This window comes from Dermochelys coriacea, chromosome 5 (assembly GCF_009764565.3).
Source record: "Dermochelys coriacea isolate rDerCor1 chromosome 5, rDerCor1.pri.v4, whole genome shotgun sequence".
NCBI classification, from domain to species: domain Eukaryota; kingdom Metazoa; phylum Chordata; order Testudines; family Dermochelyidae; genus Dermochelys; species Dermochelys coriacea.
The window spans coordinates 74,706,196-74,732,607 of NC_050072.1; the positions used below are offsets into that span (position 1 = coordinate 74,706,196).

A 26,412-nucleotide genomic window follows, 5' to 3' on the forward strand; every position below is an offset into this window, starting at 1 on the left:
TAGTACAGTTTCTTGACACCTGTACAGCATGTCCAAACAACTTCAACCTTTTTTCTGAAATCGCTGTCTCTACAATCTACTGGCAAGTCCTTTCTGGTAATATCTCACAAACCTTTCAACCACATTTAACTGTTCTTTCCAGCTTTTTCATGTTTTTATTATAATGAATGCACCCAGGCTTTACAATTGCCTATTTTATAAATTAAAATAAAAATATATCCAAACATTTAGTGCTAGCGTGTTGGGAAGTATTGCTTCAGTGGTAGCACGTGTGCTTCTGGATGGGGGTAAAATGGTGGTTAGGTCGGGGTGGGGAAATTGTATGCAGGGCCATGAATGTAGGCCTGGGGCAAGGGATGTGGGAGGGGGTGTGGTGTGCAGGAAGGGACTCCGGGCAAGGGGCTGGGGTGCAGGAGGGGGCTCAGGGCAGGGGGTTAGGGTTTGGGGTGCAGGGGGCAGGCTCTGAGGTGGCAGCGGGGCTAAAACAGGCTCCCTGCTGCTCCTGGAAGTGGCCAGCATGTCCGACAGTGGCTCCTGGGGGTGGGGTGGGGTGGGGTGGGGCAGGCAGCTCCACTGCACGCTGCCCTCACCTGTGGGTACCACTGCCGAAGTTCCCATTGGCCAAGGTTCCCATTCCTGGCCAATAGGAGCTGAAGTGGGTGGTGCCTGCAGGTGAGGGCAGCACATGAGGCCCTCTGCCCCACCCCTTCCCCAGGGGCCACAGGGATATGGTACTGGCCGCTTCCGGGAGAGACGTGGGGCCAGGGAGTCTGCCTTAGCCCTGTGCAACCAATCTCGCGGGCTGGACTGAAAGCCCCAGTGGGCCAGATCCGGCCCACGGGCTGTAGTTTGCCCTCCCCTGTGTTAAGTAGTGCTACAGGGCTTGTTGCTAATGAAAGGTGTTGATATTGCTCCTGGTGGGAGGGGTGCTGGGTGAGGTGATACAATAGAGATTGTAGGGTGGAAAGTACTAGATTCATTGACGCTGATCTCCCTACTGCCTTGAGCTCTGGAGAAAGGTGCTGTCTGAAAATGGTGTGGAACTGGTGTGATCCATGGGAGTTGGAGGGCCTGAGCAGCCATCACACAGAAAGTTCCACACCAGCCTCAAATTTCAAGAGCTGAGCATAGTTCAGATGTGAACAGTGAAGAGATGAAGTTGGGACAGGATTGTAGTTACCAAAGGAGAAGAGAATGATCTTCTCTTTCTCTCCTCTTATGTCCTCAAAGCTGCCTTCTAGGGAGCACTTAAAAAAAAAAAATTAAGTATGAGACTCAGACACTTCCTCACACCTACACTGGGGTAGTGAATTTGGTTGTATCTAGACTAGAATAAAAAGGTGTGTTAAAATGTTTTAGTTTAACACATTTGAAAAGTTAAGCATAGACAAGATAGTGTGTGCTGAACATGAAGCTGGTTGAGATACAGTCAAGAGGGGAATCTAGCCTTTTCAAGTGTGTTTAATTAGAACATAAAAAGAAAAAGGAGGACTTGTGGCACCTTAGAGACTAACAAATGTATTTGAGCATAAGCTTTCGTGAGCTACAGCTCACTTCATCGGATGTATGCTTCTGCTCAAATAAATTGGTTAGTCTCTAAGGTGCCACAAGTCCTCCTTTTCTTTTTGCGAATACAGACTAACAGGGCTGCTGCTCTGAAACCTGTCATTAATTAGAACGTGTCAACTAACATGTTCTAGCAACACCCCTTTAAATCCTAATCTAAACAAGGCCTTAGATGATATCAAGGTAAAGAATTTTTAGAATGCAACTGCCTTTTAAAACGTAGGGCTGTGTCTTCATTTCCCCCACACTGGACAATGAAAAGCGCTGGAGTCACTTTCCCCTTCAGCGTCGGGGCTGGTGGCAAGACTTGAGATGAGCCTGGAGCTGTATAAATACCAGATTTCCGCAGGATTTTTAAACCTCCTGGGTCGGTTCCTTCCGCGCTCAGGTTCCTCGCGCTTCGCGTTGGCTCTGCGACGCCGGACTGCCAGGTTTCGGGGCGGACTCCGAAACCCAGCACCCAGCCACGCGCGCAGGACGCTCAGCCCCCAAACCCGCCTGTTGGAGGACGAGACCCCACGCGGCAGGCCCCGTTCTCCCCACGCCGGGGCGAGGCCGTCCTGGGCCAGGGCCCTGCTCCGTGCCCACTCGCTCCCGCGCTCCGCCAGGCCCAGCGGCGGACAGGGCGGGATCCCCAGCTCCAGGGCCCCAGGCTGCGCGGCTCACACGCCGGCCCCTCCCGCCGGGCAGCGAGCGAGGGGGCCAGGACAGTCACCGGCGGAGGGGTCCGGCCAGCAAGGGCCGCCCACAGCGCCGCCCGGCCCTGGGGGGGCGGGGCCGGGGCCGGCTGAGCCTGCCGGGCTCCCGTCCGCCCCCCCCCCTTGCCGGGTGCTGGCGGCGGAACCAGGCAGCGGCGGCCAGGATGGCAGCACCCATCATCCCCGAGAGCGCCAGGTACGGACCGGCCGGCGGAGCGGCGCCTGCGGAGCCCCGGCCTGGCGGGGAGGGTGGAGCTGGGAGCGCCTGCGTCACCGGCTCGCCCCAGCCTCACAGCTGGGCTGGGAGCCCCGCGAACTCCGCAGTGCGCCAGGGGCACTGGGCCTCTGGAGGTTTCTAGCATGTGGGTCCCCCCACGGATAGGGCAGTGTGACCGTGTCAGTGTCGTACAGCGGGCTGGGCTGAGGCATCCAGCGTGTCAGCTCCGCCCCGGTGTAACTGGAGGGTGGGACTGTTCCTATTTTCACCCTTACTCTCACCTTGAATTTTTGTAAACTGTGTTTAAAGTATCAAATCCATTTAGATTAGAAGCCAGTGGCGCTAGTGTGCTTGGTTTGTGAAACGCTGGAAAACAAAAATATTTGCACTACATTGTCTAAAGGCGATATGTTTGTTAGGAAACTTACCTGATCTCTTTCATTTAATTTAGCATCAAAAAAGCGGTGTTGCTCATTAACGTGATAGACACAGGCAAATTTCCTCGATTACTCTCCCGCATCCTTCAAAAGCTTCATCTAAAGGTTTGTATAGTATGACAGTAACTCCTTAGCTCTCGCCTTTTAATACATTTTTAAACTCTGTAATGAATATGTCATACCAGTTGCTGCGTATTTGATGCTTTTTAAAATCCTGTCATAAGATACTCTTTTCTTAAATCTTTAGCTTTTCTCTTGCATGTTTAACATACACATTATTTCAAATTACAGAAAAAGTACACCCTTCTTTCTCCACAGAAGTATATCTTCTTCTGAGTGGCAAATAGTATGGAAGGATGGAGCTGGCTCTCCCCTCTTATACCCTTGCGGAGATAGAAGTGAGAATAAAGCCTATAATTAATTAATTCACCATTTATGCTGGGTGCCCGTATTTCATTTCTTGCAGTTTGGGCAATGAAAATAGAATGAATAGTCAGTAGTAGTCACTTTTGTTTATATCTGATGTTAGATTGACTTTCTGGCACCAATGAATCAGAAAAGTGCGCCAATGTAAAGCTAGAGGAAATGTTTAAATCTAAACAAACACTGTTTTTGTTGGAAGTTTTCTTTTGGCTTTATTAAATATTTCTTTTGATCCTAAGTTAGGTTTTGTACAATATTTAGTCAAAAAATATGCCTCTGTGTGCATGCTAGGAATGGATGAATCTAGATGGGTCAGATTTAATAGAATCAAGCCTATGCACAATCTGCATTTGTGCTCTACATACAATGGAAAAGGAAGACTAGTAGCTAGATTAATTAGATTAGACGCAAGTCTTTTATTAATTTTTGTTGTAAGAGAACAGAAAAGCATAATATATAATAGTGAGAATAATAGTAACGGAAACTTGGTCTTGCCCTCCAGATGCATGGGTACATATTTGTTTCCAACTTCCCTTAGTCATTGTATCAGTGTTTGATGGATGCAAACTTGTATTTATTTTTTTTTAAAAAGAATTTAGAATGTTAAAAGGTGCCAAATTGATAGCATTGGAAATTGAAGTCTAGACATTGGACAGGCACAGCATGGCTGAAAAAAAAATACAAATTTACCTTTATTGTTCCAACTGTGCTCTAGTGGGACCAGGAATGTGAGGGTTGTTTCAATTATTGATTTTTTGCTGCTGAAATTACTAACAAGGGTCTGGTAATAGTAACTGTGATTTATTTATGAATGAATGAAGATATTTGCCCACTAGCAGGTGGAAAGAGCCATTAACTTAATGTCACCTAAACTACTAAATGACCATTATATAACATAACAATTTTTGGTGACTATTGTCCTGCACTGGGTTTGAATGACTGAGTTGAGTTGGGTTGAAGACTCTGTATTATATTACCAGTTTCATGAGCCATGAGTTGTCTAACTGTAGGGAGCACGGAATTGGTGGAAATTTTAAATAAACTTCCTTGTATTAGCAAAGATACTTAAAGTTGCATATTTCCTTCTAAAAGCTAAAAATTAAACAGAGACAAGCTTACACAAAGCTCTTGTTCAGGACTGAAGAAGAGTTCTGTGTAAACTCGAAAGCTTTTCTATCTCACCGACAGAAGTTGGTCCAATGCAAGATATTATCTCACCCACCTTGTCTCTTTAATATTCTGGGACCAGTGTGGGTACAACAACACTGCATACACAGATTAAACTAACATTTTCATTTTTGCATTCTTGTTAGAGATTCAAATGTTTTGACCCTCTAGGTCTCTTTCTAATTGCATCATCTTTGCTCTGACAGCCCAATTGCTTGTTTTGAGTAGCTGTGCACTTACAGCATTGCTAATTGGCCTGACTGTGTTGTTTGAAGTCTAAAACATGGAATATTTTGTTTTTAAAAGATGACAATATTTGCATTATGCTTAAACATTCAGTACTTTAGTTCAATAAGATTTTCCATTCAATGATCTTTAATACGACATGTTATAGATTTTTGACTTTTTGTATGTGGTTTTCTAAATTTCCCCAAATTGACTTTTATTATTGTGTCTTTTAGAAGAATATAGACTGTGTTCAGACCAGAGGAATGTCAATAGTAAACCAAGGGAAGTGCATATATCTGCACTACAACTTTGCCTTCTCTTTGGTGCTTTTATTTCTAGTCCAGCCGGTGCGCATTACACTGTTGTCACTGGTTTGTATTGTCAAGTATAAATATGTAACTTTTTCCACATTGCATATTATCAAATGTGGTCAAAAGATGAGTTTTTTGCATAGTAATTTAGAACATGTTTTTTATATACAGAGAGAAGAAGTGTACACATGTATGTCTGTTTCATAAAGGCCTAATCATAAGGCCATTAAAAGCATTGGAGAGGCTCACTGAAGTCAGTGTGGTTTTGGTCAGGCCCTTGGTATCCTGATATATTTTTTCCTCTAACAAGGTTTCTTTTTCCTCTCCCATTTAAAAACAAACAAACAAAACCCCTGTCTCTTTAATGTTTTAACTAAACCTGCTTTCTGGATAATGAATTCTGGATGGCAGATGGAATACCAGGAATAAATCCATTTTTGTACTTCAGGCTGAGAGCAGTTTCAGTGAAGAGGAGGAAGAAAAACTTCAAGCTGCGTTTTCAGTGGAGAAGCAAGATCTTCATTTAGTCCTTGAAACTATATCATTTATTTTGGAACAGGTACCATTTTTATCAGTATGAATTGTTAAATATTCGAAACATAATGCTTGTTTGGTAGAAAAATTATTAGACAGCGCAAGTTAAAATAGACACTTCCTGAAAACAAATATCAGAGTCATGCTATTTATTTGTTCAAGGTTTGAGTCTACCTCCTTTACTAATGTTCCATAGTATCTTACTTGGCAAGTAGTCTCATTGAGGTCAGGGTTGTACTTGAGGAGCAAGGTTCTACTTAATGTGAGTAAAGGGGGGTAGAAGCTTGCCCTGTATCCTGTGCTTATCTATACGTCTCTGAGCACCAGCTTGTGATCCTCACACTGAGAAGAATCAAACTTCACAGATACAACCCGGTTTCTGTTGAGGTCAATGGGAGAACTCATGGAGTAAGGTGCTATGTATCAAGAGTATCAGAATCTGGCTTTAAGTACCAGAGCCAGCCTTAGGGGCCATGGGCCCCAACTTCCTGGGGCATGCCACATCACTTCAAACTTTTTTTTTTTTTTTTTTTTTTTTTTTTTTTGGAAACCAGCTGCTAGAGGCAGCGCCAGCAACATTTGCTGTTGTGTGTGGCAAAAAAATCTAAGCCATTAAATACATTGACGTACTTTAAAATGGTGCATATGACATTTAAACAACAACAACACTTGCGAAACTGTGAGAAACATTTCCTCCCTGATGATGTTTTAGATAAAGCTATTGCTTTATATTACTTTGATATCTTAAGTAATAAATATTTCATAATATTGTACAATCATGTAAGCCTCTACTTAAAAAGTAGAAGTTAAATCCAAGTGAGGAAAATAGAAAGGAGCATGAACTCTGGCAAATGAAGTGTAAAAATATAATTAGGAAGGCCAAAAAAGAATTTTAAGACCAGCTAGCCAAGGACTCAGACTCAAAAAGTAATAGCAAACATTTTTTTTAAGTACATCAGAAGTAGGAATCCTGCTAAACAACCAGTGGGGCCACTGGATGATCCAGATGCTAAAGGAGCACTCAAGGATGATAAGGCCATTGTAGAGAAACTAAATGAATTCTTTGTATCAGTCTTCAAGGCTGAGGATGTGAGGGAGATTCCAAACCTGAACCATTCTTTTTAGGTGAAAAATCTGAGGAGCTGTCCCATTAGAGGAGGTTTTGGAACAAAATGATAAACTAAATAGAAATAAGTCACTTGGAATTGGAAAAGGTTCAGAAAAGGCAACAAAAATCATTAGGGGTATGGTACAGCTTTTGTATGAGGAGAGATTAAAAAGACTGGGACTTTGGAAAAGAGACGACTAAGGGGAGATATGATAGAGGTCTATAAAATCATGACTGGTGTGGAGAAAGTAAATAAGGAAGTGTTATTTACTTCTTCTCATAACACAAGAACTAGGGGTCACCAAATGAAATTAATAGGCAGCAGGTTTAAAACAAGAGTATTTTTTCACACAACACACAGTCAACCTGTGGAACTCCTTGCCAGAGGATGTTGTGAAGGCCAAGACTATAACAGGTTTCAAAAAAGAACTAGATAAGTTCATGGAGGATAGATCCATCAATGACCTATTATCCAGGATGGGCAGGGATGGTGTCCCTAGCCTCTGTTTGCCAGAAGCTGGGAATAGCCAACAGGGAACAGATCACTTGATGATAACCTGTTCTGTTCATTCCCTCTGTGGCACTTGGCATTGGCCACTGTCAGAAGACAGGATACTGGGCTAGATGGACCTTTGATCTGACCCAGTATGGCCATTCTTGGGTTCATATGTTCTTATGTAAGCAGTCTTTATTCACATGAGTAATCCCATTTAAGTGGGACTACTTTTATGAGTAAAAATTTGCAGGCTTGGGCCTGCAGTTTGGTTCAGTGTCGTTTTACATACATTTTGGCTAAATTACATCTCTAATCTAAGTGTTTAATATTGTTCTTCTAGAAAGTATGAATATTTTTGTTAGTAAATAAACTCAGTCAAAATGCTTCTGTGCTGAATTGTACTTTACTCTTATAAAAAATAATAAAATCTTAGGAAAAGGTCAGTTTGGGAAAGAAAGACAGAAAATGTTAAAAATGGTTTGTGGCTTCACTTTCTTTTTTGTTTCCATGAAGAAGTGCCAGTGTGATATAGTAGGCCATAAAGAATAGAACACTTTTTTATTTTTAATGGATGGAAAGATATGTTGGCCATTGTAACTTTTGCTTTGCATAATAATACCTACCTGTGGAAAATAATAGTTTTGAAAAAATGTAATTGTGACGTTTCACTCAAGACAACCAGAACTGAGCTCTATTGTGTTATCCCTCTGCCCCAGAAAGAGTGAGAGCTTTGCTACTGCCAAGCTGTGTGTCAGCTACCTGGCACACCAGCCTGTCTGCCTAGCCAGCAAACTCTTCAAGACTCTGCCAGGCCAAACCTTGCCTTGCAGGTAATAATCAGTGAACCTGAATTCCCCCAGAGATGTCTCCCTGCAGTGTCCATTCCCTCTCACTGAACGCTCATAGAAATTAAGTTTTCTGCCTCCAAAGAAACAGAACGCATCACCTGGTTAGGTTAGCTGTAGACTCGCACTTCACTTTAATACACAGCAATTAGATGGTTTTGTAGTAAAACAAGAATAAGTTTATTAAAGAACAGAATTTTAAGTGATGCTAAACAAGAGAAAAAGAGACAGGTCTGGTTAAAGCAAAACAAATTAAAACTTTTTTAGTGACTAAAACTTAGTTTTAACAAGTTACAATCTTTGCCTAAGCAGTTTTCTTACTTACCTCAAGTTACCAATGTCCTTAGCCTCTGGAGTAGGTGATCCAATTTTCACAGGCTCAGAGGGTGCTGTACCTTATGTCCCCAAAGTGATAGATAGCTCCAATGGCTTTTTGCTCTCCTTATATTTTACAATGTCTGTTTTCTCTTAAGAGTCAGGAAGGCTTCCTGGGGTGCAGATTCTGTCCCCCAGATGTGATTACTTTACCGTCTTCTCCCCTGCTTGTTAGCTTGATGGCTTTGTTGTAAATGTAAATATACATTTTTGTAATGTATATTTGTAAATATACACTTTAATGTAAATATACTTCTGTTATCTTCTGCCTGGAAGCAAGCTAGTCAGACAGGTAAATACACATTCCTTTGTCTAGGACAAGCTGGATTTATGCACTGCCTCCCAAATACAGCATACGCACAACGTGTGTATATATTCTACACAATGATTTTTGGTACCTGCATATCAGCAGTTTACATAAGACACCTTATATGACACCATTGGATAATATTATGACAACAGTGTGTTGGATGTAATGAGTGGGTCAGGCCTGGTGTCAGATACAGTATGGTGGGTCCTTTGTCAACTGGCAGTGAGGGGCTCCCAGGCTCATAGTAATCATGTAACATGTTTTTGTTTTGCATTAATAAAGTACTTTGTTTTAGACTGAAAAAATGAACCATTTAGACCTCTATAGAGAAGAGCATCCCTATTTAGAAAAGTGCTTTTCTTAATCAAGTACTAAAGTTGCATGTACCAAAATGGATTTAACTTTTTTTTTTCTGCTGTATAGGCAGTCTATCATAACCTGAAACCAGCTATTCTGCAACAGCAGCTGGAGAGCATTCACCTTGATCAAGACAAAGCAGAAGCATTTGTCAATGCGTGGACTGCTGCAGGTCAAGATACAATTGAAAAGTTCAGGCAGAGGATTTTGGCCCCTCAAAAGGTAGCAACTGTTCTCGTTTTAAGTGGAACTAGTAGTAAAAACAAAAATTATTAGGACACGAATATTACAATATTCGTTTTATGTTCTATAAGGACAAATTCTATTGACCAGCCAAGAAATTAAAAAAACAATAAGGAAATTTTATATATAATGTAAGTCATAGGTTTGACACTTTAAAATCCTGTACTCTACTTAAATTACACAAAGTATGTGTGGGGCACAGACAGCTGCAGCGGCACAGGAGCTAGCAAACAGAGCTCTAAACAGGGGAGTTTGAGTGGGAGTTTGAAAGGGGAGTTTGGCTTGTGGTGCTTGTTTGGGCTTTGCTTTTGCTGGGGGGGTGTTCTTTTTGGTGTGGCTTGTGTTTCCCAGATTAACAGGATTTAGGTGGGAAGGAGATGACAGATACAGAGGAAGCTGTGGGAGTGACTCCTGTAGTGGAAGACACATTGAGGATGACTGGATGTGGAAGCTGTGGTATGTACATGATCCTGGAGGGGGGAACCGGTGAGAGTTTTGTCTGCATGAAATGCCGTCTGATAGAGCTGATGGAGGAAAAGATCCGAGGTTTGGAGATGCAGGTGGAAAGTCTCGTTGAGTTTAGGAAGGGGTTTGAGCAGATGATGGAGCAAAGATATGAGGTATCTGAAGGGAAAAGCTCAGACTCTCGGATGGAAGCAGGGCTGGGTAATTTTGAGGAGAGACTGGATGAGGAAAGTGGTCAGTGGAAACATGTGACTCAAAGAACCAGGCAGAGAAAAAGACGGGCTAGTGAAGGAGAAATAGAGCTTAGGAACAGGTTTGCAGAGTTGGAAAACGAAGAAGGGGCTCAGCAGGTAGTCGCTGAAGGTGGAAGGGTAAGGAAGAAGAGAAGAGAGGCTAGCCCTATAGAAAAAGGGGAAGAGTCAAGGGAGACTACACCAATTATGAGCCCCAGGAGGATACAGGATGGGTTGAAGAGAATTGTAAGGGAAAATAGGAATGGAAAGAACTTGCAGCCAGAGGGAACAGGGGAGAGACTGGAGAATAGCACTGTCACCAGGAAAAGGCAGGTCTATGTGATCGGGGACTCTTTATTGAGAAGAATAGACAGGCCTGTAACTAGAGCTGATCCTGAGAATAGAAGGGTGTGCTGTCTTCCGGGTGCTAAGATAAGGGATGTAGACCTGAGGTTGAAAAGGATCCTCAAGGGAGCGGGAAAGAATCCCCTAATTTATCCTTCATGTGGGAACAAATGATACAGCCAGATTCTCGCTGGAAAGTATCAAGGGAGACTATGCTAGGCTGGGGAAGACGCTTAAGGAAATTGAGGCTCAGGTGATCTTTAGCGGGATCCTTCCTGTTCCTAGAGAAGGGCAACAAAGGTGTGACAAGATTATGACTGTCAACAGATGGCTTAGGCAGTGGTGCTATAAGGAGGGCTTTGGGATGTATGGCCACTGGGAGGCATTCACGGACAGAGGTCAGTTCTCTCGGGATGGACTTCATCTGAGTAGGGAAGGAAATAGACTTCTAGGATCGAGGCTGGCACAACTGATAAAGAGAGCTTTAAATTAGGAATTAGGGGGAGATGGTTGGGAGATGTCCGGAAAATCTCCACGCCAGATTTTAGCATTGAGAGGGAAGAAGATGAAGTAAGAAAGGATACAGCCATGGGTAGGAGAATGTGTATATAAGGAGCGAGGGCGGTGTGGATACTAGTCTAATAGGTTATACTGGCTGTAGAATGACTGTGCCTAATAGGGTACAAAATGTGAGTGAGGCCAAACAGCAAAAATTAAGATGTTTGTACACCAATGCGAGGAGTCTAGGTAACAAAATGGAGGAACTAGAGCTACTGGTGCAGGAAGTGAAACCAGATATTATAGGGATAACAGAAACATGGTGGAATAGTAGTCATGACTGGACTACAGGTATTGAAGGGTATGTGCTGTTTAGGAAAGACAGAAACAAAGGTAAAGGGGGTGGAGTAGCATTGTATATCAACGATGAGTTAGAATGTAAAGAAATAAGAAGCGATGCAATGGATAAGACAGAGTCTGTCTGGGCAAAAATTACATTGGGGAAGAAAACTAGTAAAGCCTCTCCTATGATAGTGCTTGGGGTGTGCTATAGACCTCCGGGATCTAATTTGGTTATGGATAGAGCCCTTTTTGATGTCTTTAATAAAGTAAATACTAATGGAAACTGCGTGATCATGGGAGAATTTAACTTCCCAGATATAGACTGGAGGACCAGTGCTAGTAATAATAATAGGGCTCAGATTTTCCTAGATGCGATAGCTGATGGATTCCTTCAACAAGTAGTTGCTGAACCGACTAGAGGGGATGCCATTTTAGATTTAATTTTGGTGAGTAGCGAGGACCTCATAGAAGAAATGGTTGTAGGGGACAATCTTGGCTCAAGTGATCATGAGCTAATTCAGTTCAAACTAAATGGAAGGATTAACAAAAATAAATCTGCAACTAGGATTTTTGATTTCAAAAGGGCTGACTTTCAAAAATTAAGGCAATTAGTTAGGGAAGTGGATTGGACTGAAGAACTTATGGATCTAAAGGCAGTTGAGGCCTGGGATTACTTTAAATCAAAACTGCAGAAGCTATCGGAAGCCTGTATCCCAAGAAAGGGGAAAAAATTCATAGGAAGGAGTTGTAGACCAAGCTGGATGAGCAAGCATCTTAGAGAGGTGATAATGAAGAAGCAGAAAGCATACAGGGAATGGAAGATGGGAGGGATCAGCAAGGAAACCTACCTAATTGAGGTCAGAACATGTAGGGATAAAGTCAGAGAGGCTAAAAGTCGAGTAGAGTTGGACCTTGCAAAGGGAATTAAAACCAATAGTAAAAGGTTCTATAGCCATATAAATAAGAAGAAAACTAAGAAGGAAGAAGTGGGGCCGCTTAACACTGAGGATGGAGCGGAGGTTAAAGATAATCTAGGCATGGCCCAATATCTAAACAAATACTTTGCCTCAGTCTTTAATAAGGCTAAAGAGGATCTTGGGGATAATGGTAGCATGACAAATGGGAAGGAGGATATAGAGGTAGATATTACCATATCAGAGGTAGAAGCGAAACTGAAACAGCTTAATGGGACTAAATCGGGGGGCCCAGATAATCTTCATCCAAGAATATTAAAGGAATTGGCACCTGAAATTGCAAGCCCATTAGCAAGAATTTTTAATGAATCTGTAAACTCAGGAGTAGTACCGAATGATTGGAGAATTGCTAATATAGTTCCTATTTTTAAGAAAGGAAAAAAAAAGTGATCCGGGTAACTACAGGCCAGTTAATTTGACATCTGTAGTATGCAAGGTCCTGGAAAAAATTTTGAAGGAGAAATTAGTTAAGGACATTGAAGTCAATGGTAAATGGGACAAAATACAACATAGTTTTACAAAAGGTAGATCTTGCCAAACCAACCTAATCTCCTTTTTTGAAAAAGTAACAGATTTTTTAGATAAAGGAAATGCAGTGGATCTAATTTACCTAGATTTCAGTAAGGCATTTGATACCGTGCCACATGGGGAATTATTAGTTAAATTGGAGAAGATGGGGATCAATATGAACATCAGAAGGTGGATAAGGAATTGGTTGAAGGGGAGACTGCAACGGGTCCTACTGAAAGGCGAACTGTCAGGTTGGAGGGAGGTTACCAGTGGAGTTCCTCAGGGATCGGTTTTGGGACCAATCTTATTTAATCTTTTTGTTACTGACCTTGGCACAAAAAGTGGGAGTGTGCTAATAAAGTTTGCAGATGATACAAAGCTGGGAGGTATTGCCAATTCGGAGAAGGATCGGGATATTATACAGGAGGATCTGGATGACCTTGTAAACTGGAGTAATAGTAATAGGATGAAATTTAATAGTGAGAAGTGTAAGGTTATGCATTTAGGGATTAATAACAAGAATTTTAGTTATAAGCTGGGGACGCATCAATTAGAAGTAACGGAAGAGGAGAAGGACCTTGGAGTATTGGTTGATCATAGGATGACTATGAGCTGCCAATGTGATATGGCTATGAAAAAAGCTAATGCGGTTTTGGGATGCATCAGGAGAGGCATTTCCAGTAGGGATAAGGAGGTTTTAGTACCGTTATACAAGGCACTGGTGAGACCTCACCTAGAATACTGTGTGCAGTTCTGGTCTCCCATGTTTAAAAAGGATGAATTCAAACTGGAGCAGGTACAGAGAAGGGCTACTAGGATGATCCGAGGAATGGAAAACTTGTCTTATGAAAGGAGACTTGAGGAGCTTGGCTTGTTTAGCCTAACTAAAAGAAGGTTGAGGGGAGATATGATTGCTCTCTATAAATATATCAGAGGGATAAATATAGGAGAGGGAGAGGAATTATTTAAGCTCAGCACCAATGTGGACACGAGAACAAATGGTTATAAACTGGCCACCAGGAAGTTTAGACTTGAAATCAGACGAAGGTTTTTAACCATCGGAGGAGTGAAGTTTTGGAATAGCCTTCCAAGGGAAGCAGTGGGGGCAAAAGATCTATCTGGTTTTAAGATTCTACTCGATAAGTTTATGGAGGAGATGGTATGATGGGATAATGGGATTTTGGTAAGTAACTGATCTTTAAATATTCAGGGTAAATAGGCCAAATCCCCTGAGATGGGATATTGGATGGATGGGATCTGAGTTACTATAGAAAATTCTTTCCTGGGTATCTGGCTGGTGAATCTTGCCCATATGCTCAGGGTTTAGCTGATTGCCATATTTGGGGTCGGGAAGGAATTTTCCTCCAGGGCAGATTGGAGAGGCCCTGGAGGTTTTTCGCCTTCCTCTGTAGCATGGGGCATGGTTGACTGGAGGGAGGCTTCTCTGCTCCTTGAAGTTTTGAACCATGATTTGAGGACTTCAATAGCTCAGACATGGGTGAGGTTTTTCATAGGAGTGGTGGGTGACATTCTGTGGCCTGCGCTGTGCAGGAGGTCGGACTAGATGATCAGAGTGGTCCCTTCTGACCTTAGTATCTATGAATCTATGTTCGCAAAAAGAAAAGGAGAACTTGTGGCACCTTAGAGACTAACAAATTTATTTGAGCATAAGCTTTCGTGAGCTACAGCTCACTTCATCGGATGCATTTGGTGGAAAATACAGAGGGGAGATTTATATACACACACAGAGAACATGAAACAATGGGTTTTATCATACACACTGTAAAGAGAGTGATCACTTAAGATGAGCCATCACCAGCAGCAGGGGGGGGAAAGGAAGAAAACCTTTCATGGTGACAAGCAAGGTAGGCTATTTCCAGCAGTTAACAAGAATATCTGAGGAACAGTGGGGGGTGGGGTGGGGGGGAGAAATAACATGGGGAAATAGTTTTACTTTGTGTAATGACTCATCCATTCCCAGTCTCTATTCAAGCCTAAGTTAATTGTATCCAGTTTGCAAATTAATTCCAATTCAGCAGTCTCTCCTTGGAGTCTGTTTTTGAAGCTTTTTTTGTTGAAGGATAGCCACCCTCAAGTCTGTAATCGAGTGACCGGATAGATTGAAGTGTTCTCCAACTGGTTTTTGAATGTTATAATTCTTGACATCTGATTTGTCTCCATTTATTCTTTTACGTAGAGACTGTCCAGTTTGATCAATGTACATGGCAGAGGGGCATTGCTGGCATATGATTGCATATATCACATTGGTAGATGCGCAGGTGATCGAGCCTCTGATAGTATGGCTGATGTGATTAGGCCCTATGATGGTGTCCCCTGAATAGATATGTGGACAGAGTTGGCAACTGGCTTTGTTGCAAGGATGGGTTCCTGGGTTAGTGGTTCTGTTGTGTGGTGTGTGGTTGCTGGTGAGTATTTGCTTCATGTTGGGGGGCTGTCTATAAGCAAGGACTGGCCTGTCTCCCAAGATCTGTGAGAGTGATGGGTCGTCCTTCAGGATAGGTTGTAGATCCTTGATGATGCGTTGGAGAGGTTTTAGTTGGGGGCTGAAGGTGATGGCTAGTGGCGTTCTGTTATTTTCTTTGTTGGGCCTGTCCTGTAGTAGGTGACTTCTGGGTACTCTTCTGGCTCTGTCAATCTGTTTCTTCACTTCAGCAGGTGGGTATTGTAGTTGTAGGAATGCATGATAGAGATCTTGTAGGTGTTTATCTCTGTCTGAGGGGGTGGAACAAATGCGATTATATCGTAGAGCTTGACTGTAGACAATGGATCGTGTGGTATGATCTGGATGAAAGCTAGAGGCATGTAGGTAGGAATAGCGGTCAGTAGGTTTCCGATATAGGGTGGTGTTTATGTGACCATCGCGTATTAGCACCGTATGTCCAGGAAGTGGATCTGTTGTGTGGACAGGTCCAGGCTGAGGTTGATGGTGGGATGGAAATTGTTGAAATCCTGGTGAAATTCCTCAAGGGCTTCTTTTCCATGGGTCCAGATGATGAAGATGTCATCAATGTAGCGCAAGTAGAGTAGGGGCATTAGAACAACGCTTCCTCAGCTCTCGTCCCCTAAGTCAGCCATAAAAATGTTGGCATACTGTGGGGCCATGCGGGTACCCATCACAGTGCCACTGATTTGAAGGTATACATTGTCCCCAAATGTGAAATAGTTATGGGTGAGGACAAAGTCACAAAGTTCAGCCACCAGGTTAGCCGTGACATTATCAGGGATACTGTTCCTGACAGCTTGTAGTCCATCTTTGTATGAAATGTTGATGTAGAGGGCTTCTACATCCATAGTGGCTAGGATGGTGTTTTTAGGAAGATCACCAATGGATTGTAGTTTCCTCAGGAAGTCGGTGGTGTCTCAAAGATAGCTGAGAGTGCTGGTAACGTAGAGTCTGAGGAGGGAGTCGACATAGCCAGACAAAGTATGTTGTAAACTGTTGTAAAGTAGTATAACTCCATTGAAGATAATGCAGCTCACCAACCATGAATCTGGTTGTGTGCATCCTGTAAAAATGTATATGAAGCAATGAATGAATGACATGTGACAGTAGATAAAATGCACAGTATATGGGTCCTTAAATATTGTGTAATTTAAGTAGAGTATAGGACCTGTTTGCTTCTTCCCTCCTATTAAAAAAGTGATCTTTTTAAGTGCTCTGTGTGTTATCTATCGTTCCACTATCTGTATGTTAGGGCCTGAACCTACAAATGCTTTTGATCAGGTGTAATTCATACTCCTATTGACTTTAAAAGAACTTCTTACAATTGTAAACATTTTGCCTGTGCGACTGGCCCTTGTATTACAAGATGCCATGATTAGTACTGTAAAATGATTGGACAGCATTGGAGAAAACTAGTTTTGCTTCTGTGCTTTGTCTGTCTTAGGATAATGGTTGATTATTTTATAATTTTATTGTGTTTTTTATGGTATAGAAGTAAATATATAGTACACAAAATTAATACACAAAGAATATTTAATACACTGACAGGAAATGAATGTATTTGTTTATGGTCACAAATTTTAAACTTTCTGCCACAGTTAAATCCAGATTTTGGGACAAAAGGATTGGGGTATGGAAAAGATCTGAGAAACTTAGAGCTGTATTAAGGGCCTAATTTTCTAAAAGGCAGAGAAGCTCAGGCTTGTGCACAGTTGTGTACTTCATTAAGGCATGCAGTTACTGTGACTGTGTGTTCAAATCAAATATTTGTGCACTCAGATATCCAGTGAGGGAAATAATTGATAGTTAGAGAACACAAATACTAGATTTGCACATGAGGTTTCCCCTCTTTTGAAAATATATGTTTACAAACACCTAGATGTTCAGGTTTTGTACACTGAAATGCCAGAAGTTAGTTAAGAATCTAGAATAGTGTCACTCTGACTTTAACAGCAAATGAGTCACATGTGTATCAAATGAGTGAGTTACCAAAATTCCCTTCTTAGAATACACAAACTGCATGTAAAAATGAAGAAGTGTGATCTAACAAAGAGAATAAAGCCAGAATGAAAAGGCTTTGTTGGTCTTCAAATATGCAGTGGAACAGCATGACCGTGAGTTCTCTTCATCCACAGCATGCAACTACATACTGGGAGCTGGCTTGCTGTTGGATACTGTTGAACATACATGAATTTACCAGACATGACTTTTTGGCCCTCCACTGTTTTCGGGGTTGTGGCCATCCTGCATCTTGCTCTGCGTGTGCTAAGCATGGCTTTGTTTGTGTGTTATATGCCTTTGCTTCCCTCCTTTGTATTTGCCTTTGGAGACTTGCATCATATTTCATCTTGAGTCCCTTTCTGGAGATTCTTCATGTCTTTGTCTTCATCTCATGTAGTGGAACCACATTGTGCCCAGTGTATTGCACTCAAGCCTCTGAATATAAGCAAACTCTGAATATGGTTCATAATAATCTTCCAGTAGAACAATCTTCTAGTGCAATAATGGAATGTTGCTCTCACCTTAGTTGTTTATCAAAACAAATATAGGTTTAACCTGTGTGCCTAGACATTGTTTAAATTACCATTTTTCTGTGGGGTGACTTTACTCAAACTTGAGAGCTGAGCGTAGGAGTGTAAGGAACCAGATGTCACTCTCTAAGCTGAATATAGGGAGAGTGTTATGAATTTATTTTGGCTGCTTGCTTCAGAAATCTTTTAAGGACCCAGTCGTTCAGATCTTACTCAGGAAAAATCTCCCCGTGAAGTTAATGGGAGGTTTCCCTTACTAAGAACTTAGAAATGCAGAACTAGCCACTATATTTTCAGCTGTCTAATCAGCTCCAAATAGAAATAATTTTAAAATCAAAATAGGATAAGCCTGCAAGACTTTATTTATGGTTTCTCTATATTATTGGTTTCCCATGTGTTCAGCATATCTGTGCAAATTCTTTCATCTAACCTTTCAATGTTTATTGATGTATTCTTAAAGTAATTGCATAGTACTGCATTTTGGTAACCATTGTACACTCGGTCTTAAAGTCCAGAAATATTTAACCATCCTCAAAGTTATAAAATTATTTGGTGTCATCACTTAGTTTTTATTTTCACAAAATAGGTTTTTTGTGTACCTTTGGCAATATTGGAAAAATATACTTTGTTTTCTTATTTGGAATATGTTGTTTTAGTTCTAGCAGTAACCTCACTGTAACACTTTCATCCGCCCCTATTGACAGAAAATAAAATATATTGGAGTCCTGAACATCCTTTGAAACAATTAGAGATGTTTTCATTGAGACTGGAATAGCATCTACATAGAAAGTAAAGATGTAAAATCCAGCTAAAAATACTCTTTGATAACACTATCCTCATATGTTACCTCAAAGATCTTCCACGTTTTATTTACATTTTTCAAAATCATTGGAACTGTTTAAATACTCCTTTAGGGGGGTGGGTGGGTGTGTGTGTATTTGCATACGTATACTGTATTTATGTGGCCAGGTATTCAACATGTGGTATCTGTTTGCAAGTGCAGTTTTTACATATTAGAATATATTTGTGGGATTTTTAAAGGAGTCTAATGTGCCCAAATCCAAGATATTTAATGGAAACTCAGCAACTACCTTCCATAGGCTCCTTTAAAAAGCTTAGCCCACGTATACAAAATATATGTGCTGCCCTATACTTGCAGATGAAGTCGGCCATTTGTACATTAATCATCTTTGTGTGCAAAAAAAATAACAAAACCTCTTTGAAAACTTGTCCTATAATATTCATCAACTTCTGTTTCCCATATGAAGCTCCATTATTGTTAAGATGTACCCTTTTATGTCACTTTCCAGTATATTAGTGTGTTAATCTAATCAGATGCTGTTCTTTTAATGAGAGACAGAGACACAATATTAGAGTGGTTCTAGCAAAGGTAAAGTACCAAATTCCAGTAACTTTACCAATGCATTCCAAGTTTCTCTAATAGTTGGACTGACACGATGACTGCACTACCCTGCAGTTTGGACTATGGGGGTGTGAATAGCAGTGTGCACCAAAGTGCTGCCGTGTAACTCCCCGGGGTGGATTCTGTGGGTGCAAACTAAAAGATACTTAGTTTGCATTAATATAGTCCTCTTCAAACATGACTATGTTTAGGACAACTAGGAATGTTTTAGTTAGTGCCTGCAGTTTCCACATGGGGGAGTTATAACACAGTACGGGTGCATGCTGCTATTCACACCTGCGTAGGCCGAACTGTGTGTCAGAGTAGACAAGCCCAAAGAGGTGCATTCGGCACTTTCTCACACACAAGCTTATGCCACAAATTTCAAACTTGGAAGCCCAGATCCTGAGTAAGGGATCAGATGTTAAGAGATGCTGAGTACCAGCAATTCGCATTGACTTCCAGTCAATAGGGTGCTCAGCTCCTCTGAAAATCTGGCCACTTTTATTTAGCTGCCTAACTTGAGACATCCTATGGAAATGTTGGCCATGCTTTTATTTTTCTTTTGGTTTTGGGGATGTTTCAGCTCATACTGATCTAAAGATGCTGGAATTTACACTATATATTTGCAGGTCACTTTTTAAGATCCCTTTTGGCCGAGCAAAGCAGGACATTGCACTCACCTTGATGTCATTTTTCTGTGTGTCTGGATGTAATCCTTTTAAACGCTGCATCTAATCAATTGCTAAAGTTTCAGGGAATGTTCTAAGCATCAATAGGCAGAACTGCCTATTGATTTTGGTAAGCACAGGAAAAGCCATTTGCACTTAAAAAGTTGTTCCTTGTTCTTTGTGCTGGAAGCTGCCTAACAGCTGTGGGGCAGATGCTCAGCCAGCAGGGTGAACCAGAAGGAGAAGAGTGAAGTAGGATTCATTCTTTCCACCCTCCTACTGATGCCTCCCCAAAGTCTGCTCCATGATTGGGGGAGAAGGGGGCACCAGCTGGCTGTTGTCCCTTCCATTCTGGGGGTAAGAAAGGTATTTTGGAAGGAGGAGAAAAAGGAGACACACGACCCCTGGGAATGGGTGGCAGGGGGGACACAGAGCCCCTGGCATGGGAGAGGAGGTAGGGGGAGGGCGTCAGGGTGCCCTTGAAATAGAGGGGGATGGGACGGTGGCACACAGGGAGCTTGTGTGTGTGTGTGTGTAGGGGGGGCAGTAGTAATTCACAAACTTTATTGGTTCAGGTATTGATGTTTGATATACCACATGCAAATTTATCCTTTTTGTACACTTATTTTAGGCCTTAATAAGCTAAACTTGAGTATTTACAGACTTATAGTAAAATAAGTTTTGAATTTGGCTGGGCGAGTCTAAGTGGGAGGGTTAGAGGACATGAGGTGTAGAGCTGTGATGGAAATTTTTCATCAAAATTTTTTTTTCCTGGAAAATGGTGATTTGTCACAACTGACTTCTTTTGGGGAGTGGGAGCGGGAAGCATCAGGAAAAGTTTAAGTTCAGGATGGAATTTTTGGTTAAAACCAGAGAGACCCTCCCCAGAATAGCCTCATGGCTAGGACACACAGATGGGCTGTGAGAGATCAAATTCATTCATTCACCTGATTTAGACCAGGGACTTGAACCTGCATCTCCCACATCCCAGGTGTTTTCCCTGATCACCAGCCTACTGGTTGTCTTAGGGTGGATAAGCATGTGCAGGGTGTGTGTGTGTGTTTTGGCTTCTACCTCAGATGTGGTAATATCTACCTCCATATCCTCCTTCCCATTTGTCATCCTACCATTATCCCTAAGCTCCTCATTAAAGACTGAGGCAAAGTATTTGTTTAGATATTGGGCCATGCCTAGATTATCCTTAACGTCCACGCCATACTCAGTGTTTAGTGGTCCCACTTCTTCTTTCTTTGTTTTCTTCTTCTTTATATGGCTATAAAACCTTTTACTATTGGTTTTAATTCCCTTTGCAAGGTCCAACTCTACATGGCTTTTGGCCTTTCTCACTTTACTCCAACCACTTACCTCAGTGGCAAACTGCATTTCATTCACCAGCCACTCCCTTAGGTGGCAAGTGGGGGGAACCTGGCCCACCCGCTACTCCGGGTCTTGACCCAGGAATCCTATAGCTGACAGCCACGTACTGCCCCTCCTCCAACTCTGCTGTCTCCTTCCCTTGGCCACTTTCCCGAAGCCCTAGCATCTTCTCCACCCTTGTATCAGGGCCACAGTCTGGCAGCTGTCAGCCTGGAGCTTTCTCCTACTCTACTGACCCTGCCCAGCACTGCTCTGTTCATGGTGCTCCAGTATTCTAAGCAGCCAGTCCTCCTTCCTCACCTTTCAGGGAGTGACTGATGCCTCCTCTGCTCAGCTGCCCCTTCTTATATGGGCCAGTCTGGCCCTGATTGGATGTTCCAATAAAGCTGCTCCTGATTGGCTGGCACTATAAGCCTTTTCCTCATTGGCTGCCTCCTGCGCAGCCTCCCCAGGGTGGCTTTAACCCCTTAGCTATCTGTGAGGGGCAGGTGCCCCATGACAGTGGGTATTTTTCTGAAGTTTCTCTTCCTTTAACTCCTTCATAAGAGTTAAAAAGTTACAGGAGAAAAGGGACTATGAAGTTTTGTACTTAAAATATCAGAACTTCTTTGTGTGCTCCACCTTGCAAAATTAATAGATTTTAAAGCTAGAAAGGACTATTGGGATCATTACATCTGATTTCTTACACAACACAGGACATGGATCCTTAACCAGTAATTTCTATTTTGTCAATAGCATATCCTTTAAAATGATGTCCAAACTTTATTTAAGCTTAAAGTGACAAAGAATCCCTAGATTAAGTCATTCCAATTCTTGATTACTCTCAATGTTAAAAATGTGTGTCGTATTTCTAGTCTAAATTTGTCTAACTTCAGCTTCCAGCCATTGGATCTCATTATGCCTTTTTTCATTACCTTAAAGAGCCATCTAACTATCAGAAATCTCTTTCCCACGGGCAACCCTAATTCTGGAATTTCCTAACTTCAGAGTGTTTGCATATATGTGTATCGCAGTTAACTCACGTGATTAACTCAAAAAAACAATCGCTTTTAATTGCACTGTTAAACAATAGAATACCAATTGAAATGTATTAAATATTTTGGATGCTTTTGTACATTTTCATATATATTCTATATTGTAATTGAAATCAAAGTGTATATTATCTTTGATTACAAATATTTGCACTGTAAAAATGATAAACAAAAGAAATAATATTTTTCAAGTCACCTCATATAAGTATCATAATGCATTCTCTTTATTGTGAAAGTGCAACTTAAAAATGTACATTTTTTTTGTTTGTTACATAACTACACTCAAAAACAAAACAATGTCAAACTTCAGTGCCTACAAGTCCACTCAGTCCTGCTTCTTGTTCAGCTAATCGCTAAGACAAATAAGTTTGTTTACATTTACAGGAGATAATGCTGCCTACTTCTTATTTACAATGTCACCAGAAAGTGAGAACGGGTATTGCATGGCACTTTTGTAGCCATCATTGCAAGATATTTGTGTGCCAGATACGCTGAACATTCATATGAACCCTCATGCTTTGGCCACCATTCCAGAGGGCATGCTTCCATGCTGATGGAACATTAGACATGCAATTTTCTTTCTATAGGTTGGTGTGGATGGTTAGCTCAGGCTAGATACATGAAGTACTGACACTGCTATATATTTTTAAAAAAATTTGTGGATACTTTCTAAATGACTTTTTACCTGAATTTTAAGACTTCTGTTCCATTGCTGACTGTCATTATTCTGATGTATATGTAAGAAACAATTGGCTCCAGTTCAGCTTCTGCCAAGAGTTTGTCCAGTTATGGTAGTGTCCCCTCCAGAGGGAATAAAACATGAGGGTTTGTGTCTGCTACACATCCCCATTCACCTTGTATGTTTCTGAAAATTAAATCTCCTAGTCACTACCATCTGCCTTCTTTGTTATGTTTTCCCCATCCTCCTAGATAGTGTTCTCTTGATAGATGTACTGCCGTTGCATTACTTAACTCTGCTTTCGTTTAACATGGGTTTGTTCATATTCATGAATCTTTTTTTTTTATACAATCTGTTTATGGATTGCTTTTAAAAATGAAAAACTCGTACACTCAGCACTGGATATAGCTTAATTAGATTCAACAGTGTCCAGGTGCTTGATAGGGAATTTCTTCAATTACCCAAACAATCCACTTAATTAAAAACTCTTGGGATTTGCATATTCCTCTTTAGTCCTAAATTGTGTAAACTTTTTTTTTATATAATAGATGGCACAGATAGTGATGCCTGTAGTTATGAGTGCCTGATGCTTTCCATGATAGATGGTGTTTTCAGTTGAGAAAAACTTTGTCAAACTTAAACTGTTTGGGCTGAAATTTTCCATGCTGTGGGTCTGCTTTGTTTTCCACGCCCACTGAAGTTTCAACTAAAACAGCTCAGCTGTTTCTGGGAATGAGTTTAGGGGAAAATATGTTCTTCTGTCCATATTAGAAAAAAAATTATCTGTTTCGCTGAGAAGCTCTAGTTCCTCCATGATCAGGGACTTGAAATTTGGGAGGGGGTGGCCTTTGTGTCGGGGAGTACTTTTGCCATTCTTTTGAAAATTTGCCCAATTTTGGCCAAGTTATAAGCCCCTGAAAAATCTTTTTTTTTTTTTTTTTTTTTTTATATATATATAATATATATGCTCAATAGAGATTTCCCAGAGTTTGGGCAGCTATCTCTTCTGAAGATTTCAGCTAAACTGGTTATGCTCCATGCCCTCCTAACTCCTACATACCAACTGAATTGCAGATGTTCCATCCCCACAGAGTGAGCATGCTTCTCCAGGGGGCTGCAGAGCCTGAGAAGGACTCTTCCTGCAATTGCTCGTCCTGGCCCTGATTGTCTGCTATTGCTTTGGGCGACAGAACTGAGAGTGGCAGGGCAGGGGAGAGACACTCCTGTATACTCTGTGTCCCTATAACTGGCACTCAGGCAATATGGAGGAGGAGGAAACAGCCAGACTCGTAGGCTGTGTCTACACTGGAGCAGAAGTTGTGATTTTTTTTTTTCAGTTTAGGCAGACATACCTGCACCTGTTTCGACTGAGCTGGAGCACTAAAAATAGAAGTATAGCTGCTGCTGTGGGGTTTCACAACATGTGAAAGAGTACTGGCACAGGAGTCTGTGCTTTGGCAGTGTGCCTGAAAGACTAGACACAAAGCTAATGTCAGTCTCAGTAAGTTTAAAAACATATGGGATCCAAGGTTAGGTCTAATACAGCAGTCTGACTATCCAAATGGGGAGTTTAGCCAAGATTATAACATCAGAATTTTTTTTTTTAAATTGGTCTATAAACAATTAGGAATTAGGTGGCACAGGTTGTATTGTTTGGGATTGAACAAATAACTTTTACATATTAGTTAATTTAGAAATAACCTGGGTTGGGTTTTATTTTTTTTTTTTTTAATTTTTTTGAGTCAGGACAATCCAGTTTATTGTTCCTCCTAAATAACTTTCTCCTTTAATGTCATGAATAGTTGCTGTTTTGTCTCTTCTTTCTGGCACAAACAAATACTATAATAGCTTTTTCTGTAACCATCACTAGCCTTCCTTTTTCTCAGTCAGTTTCTCACTGTACTTATTCACCATTTTTATTCATGTGGTTTTATCTGCCTGTGTACGTGCATGCACGTGTATAATCATTACTATTGAGGCTTACCAGCTGTCTCTTTTTTTCAGTTGCTTTATAAACCTGCATATAAATTCTTTGTCTCTCTTTTCTTGAACATATATTTTTAAAGTCTAGCTCAAAGGCATTTGTCATTTCACTATGTAATGATCAAGAGGAAAACTGACTAGGAAAAGAGGTGTTTATAGCACTCAGTAGAGAATCTCATGAAACATATAAGAATGTTTTAAAACATTCTATCTTTTGTACAATAGACAGCCGCTGCATATCCCCTAGGATTGGTGATGTGACATGATGTCCTCTCAAGTAAACTAAAGAGGTTATTAAACTGCAGGTTCTCTTTTAGCCTATAGAAAGAAGACTTATTTTAATGAGACCTGCTAAAAGAAGTTACAATATCTTGACGTGTGCTATATAACTTCTGTCTCCTGGTTCTAAATCCTGTTTCCTGCCTGCAGTTTTCCAGCAATGACCCATGTTCCCACACCAGCCTAATAAAATATAAATCAGTAATAGCAATTTAGAAAACAGATTTTTATTTCAGATAAGCATTTCTCACAAAAAAAAAATCTTACACTTGGGTTGAGTAAAATGGATATACTGGTATGTTCCTTTAAAGAAACATAGCTTAAACAAAAACTAACTTTTTTTTAAAACAAGAAACTGAATACTTCTCATTTCATTTTAGAAAACCCTGCTTTAAAGGATTGGGATTTTTTTTTTGTCAGCACTTGTAGCCATTGGGAGGACTAAGCCTTTTCTAAGTTAATCAGGTACAAATTCATTCAATAGTCTGTAGGAAAGAGTGTGCAGAGTTGTCCCACTGAGTGGGCAGTGCAGATAATGCTAGACAACTCTGTGTTAGTCTCTGCTGCAGGCAGCTTACACTGGTTTCTTTAGAGGGCTACTGTCCAGGAGATAATTGTGGCTCCCTAATTCTGCCTCAGCTCTGGTGCAGTTTAAAGCTGCTTAGATAGAGCAGTTTAGGTGTCAGATACTATTCTGCCGGGTGTTCACATACCTTTTTAATACTCACTTCTTCCATGACACCACCAAGAAGTGAGTCAACCAAGACATTTTTGCCATTTATTTCAAATGCATAGTTACTAAAAGCTATACAAAATGTGCTCAACTATACTGTACACATGTCCCTGCTGAGTTGTGTGATGTTATTGCTGTAATCCTTGTCTTCCTCCCCATGTTCTCCCTATTGTTGGTTGCCCTGTCACTGTGGCATATATGAAACTATATTGCACACATTTTGGTGCAACTCATCTGTGTTGTGATGTGTCTAGCACATTTTTGAGTACTCTAAAATGTATACCTTATATAGTTTAGTTTATTAATATAGCATCTTAGCCATATGCCATTGTGCGTAATACCTTCTATTGTTTTTTGGCCCTAGGAACTTGAAAATTAATAGATTGATTTAAGCAAAGGCTATATTTCAAGTCTATGAGGGGACAAAGGGATTATTAATATGCTGATGCCAAAGTAGAAATACATTTATACTGTATGGTTAAATTAATGTTGTTGTTTTTACTCATGGAGACTTGGCCAATGTAATTTGATTGTGATCTTTGCAAAGTTACTGTAGGTCCTGAGTTTACAAGAAAGTACT

At 41.1% G+C, this 26,412-nt stretch overlaps 1 protein-coding gene across 10 annotated transcripts in view; it reads left to right on the top strand.

The window, feature by feature from the left end:
* Positions 1-2,291: 2,291 nt before the first annotated feature.
* Positions 2,292-26,412, top strand: part of COMMD10 (COMM domain containing 10) — a 165,544-nt gene continuing 141,423 nt past the window's right edge. For 5 of the 10 annotated variants that reach the window (XM_043514535.1, XM_043514537.1, XM_043514536.1 and 2 more), the window contains exons 1-4: positions 2,303-2,460; positions 2,933-3,023; positions 5,496-5,606; positions 9,139-9,294. In XM_043514535.1, coding sequence (XP_043370470.1) covers positions 2,429-2,460; positions 2,933-3,023; positions 5,496-5,606; positions 9,139-9,294 — 390 coding nt within the window. In that variant the 5' untranslated portion in view covers positions 2,303-2,428. Of the gene's footprint in view, positions 2,461-2,932; positions 3,024-5,495; positions 5,607-9,138; positions 9,295-26,412 lie in introns of all 10 variants that reach the window. The other 5 variants (XR_006281334.1, XM_038403093.2, XM_043514541.1 and 2 more) reach the window with 2 other exon arrangements.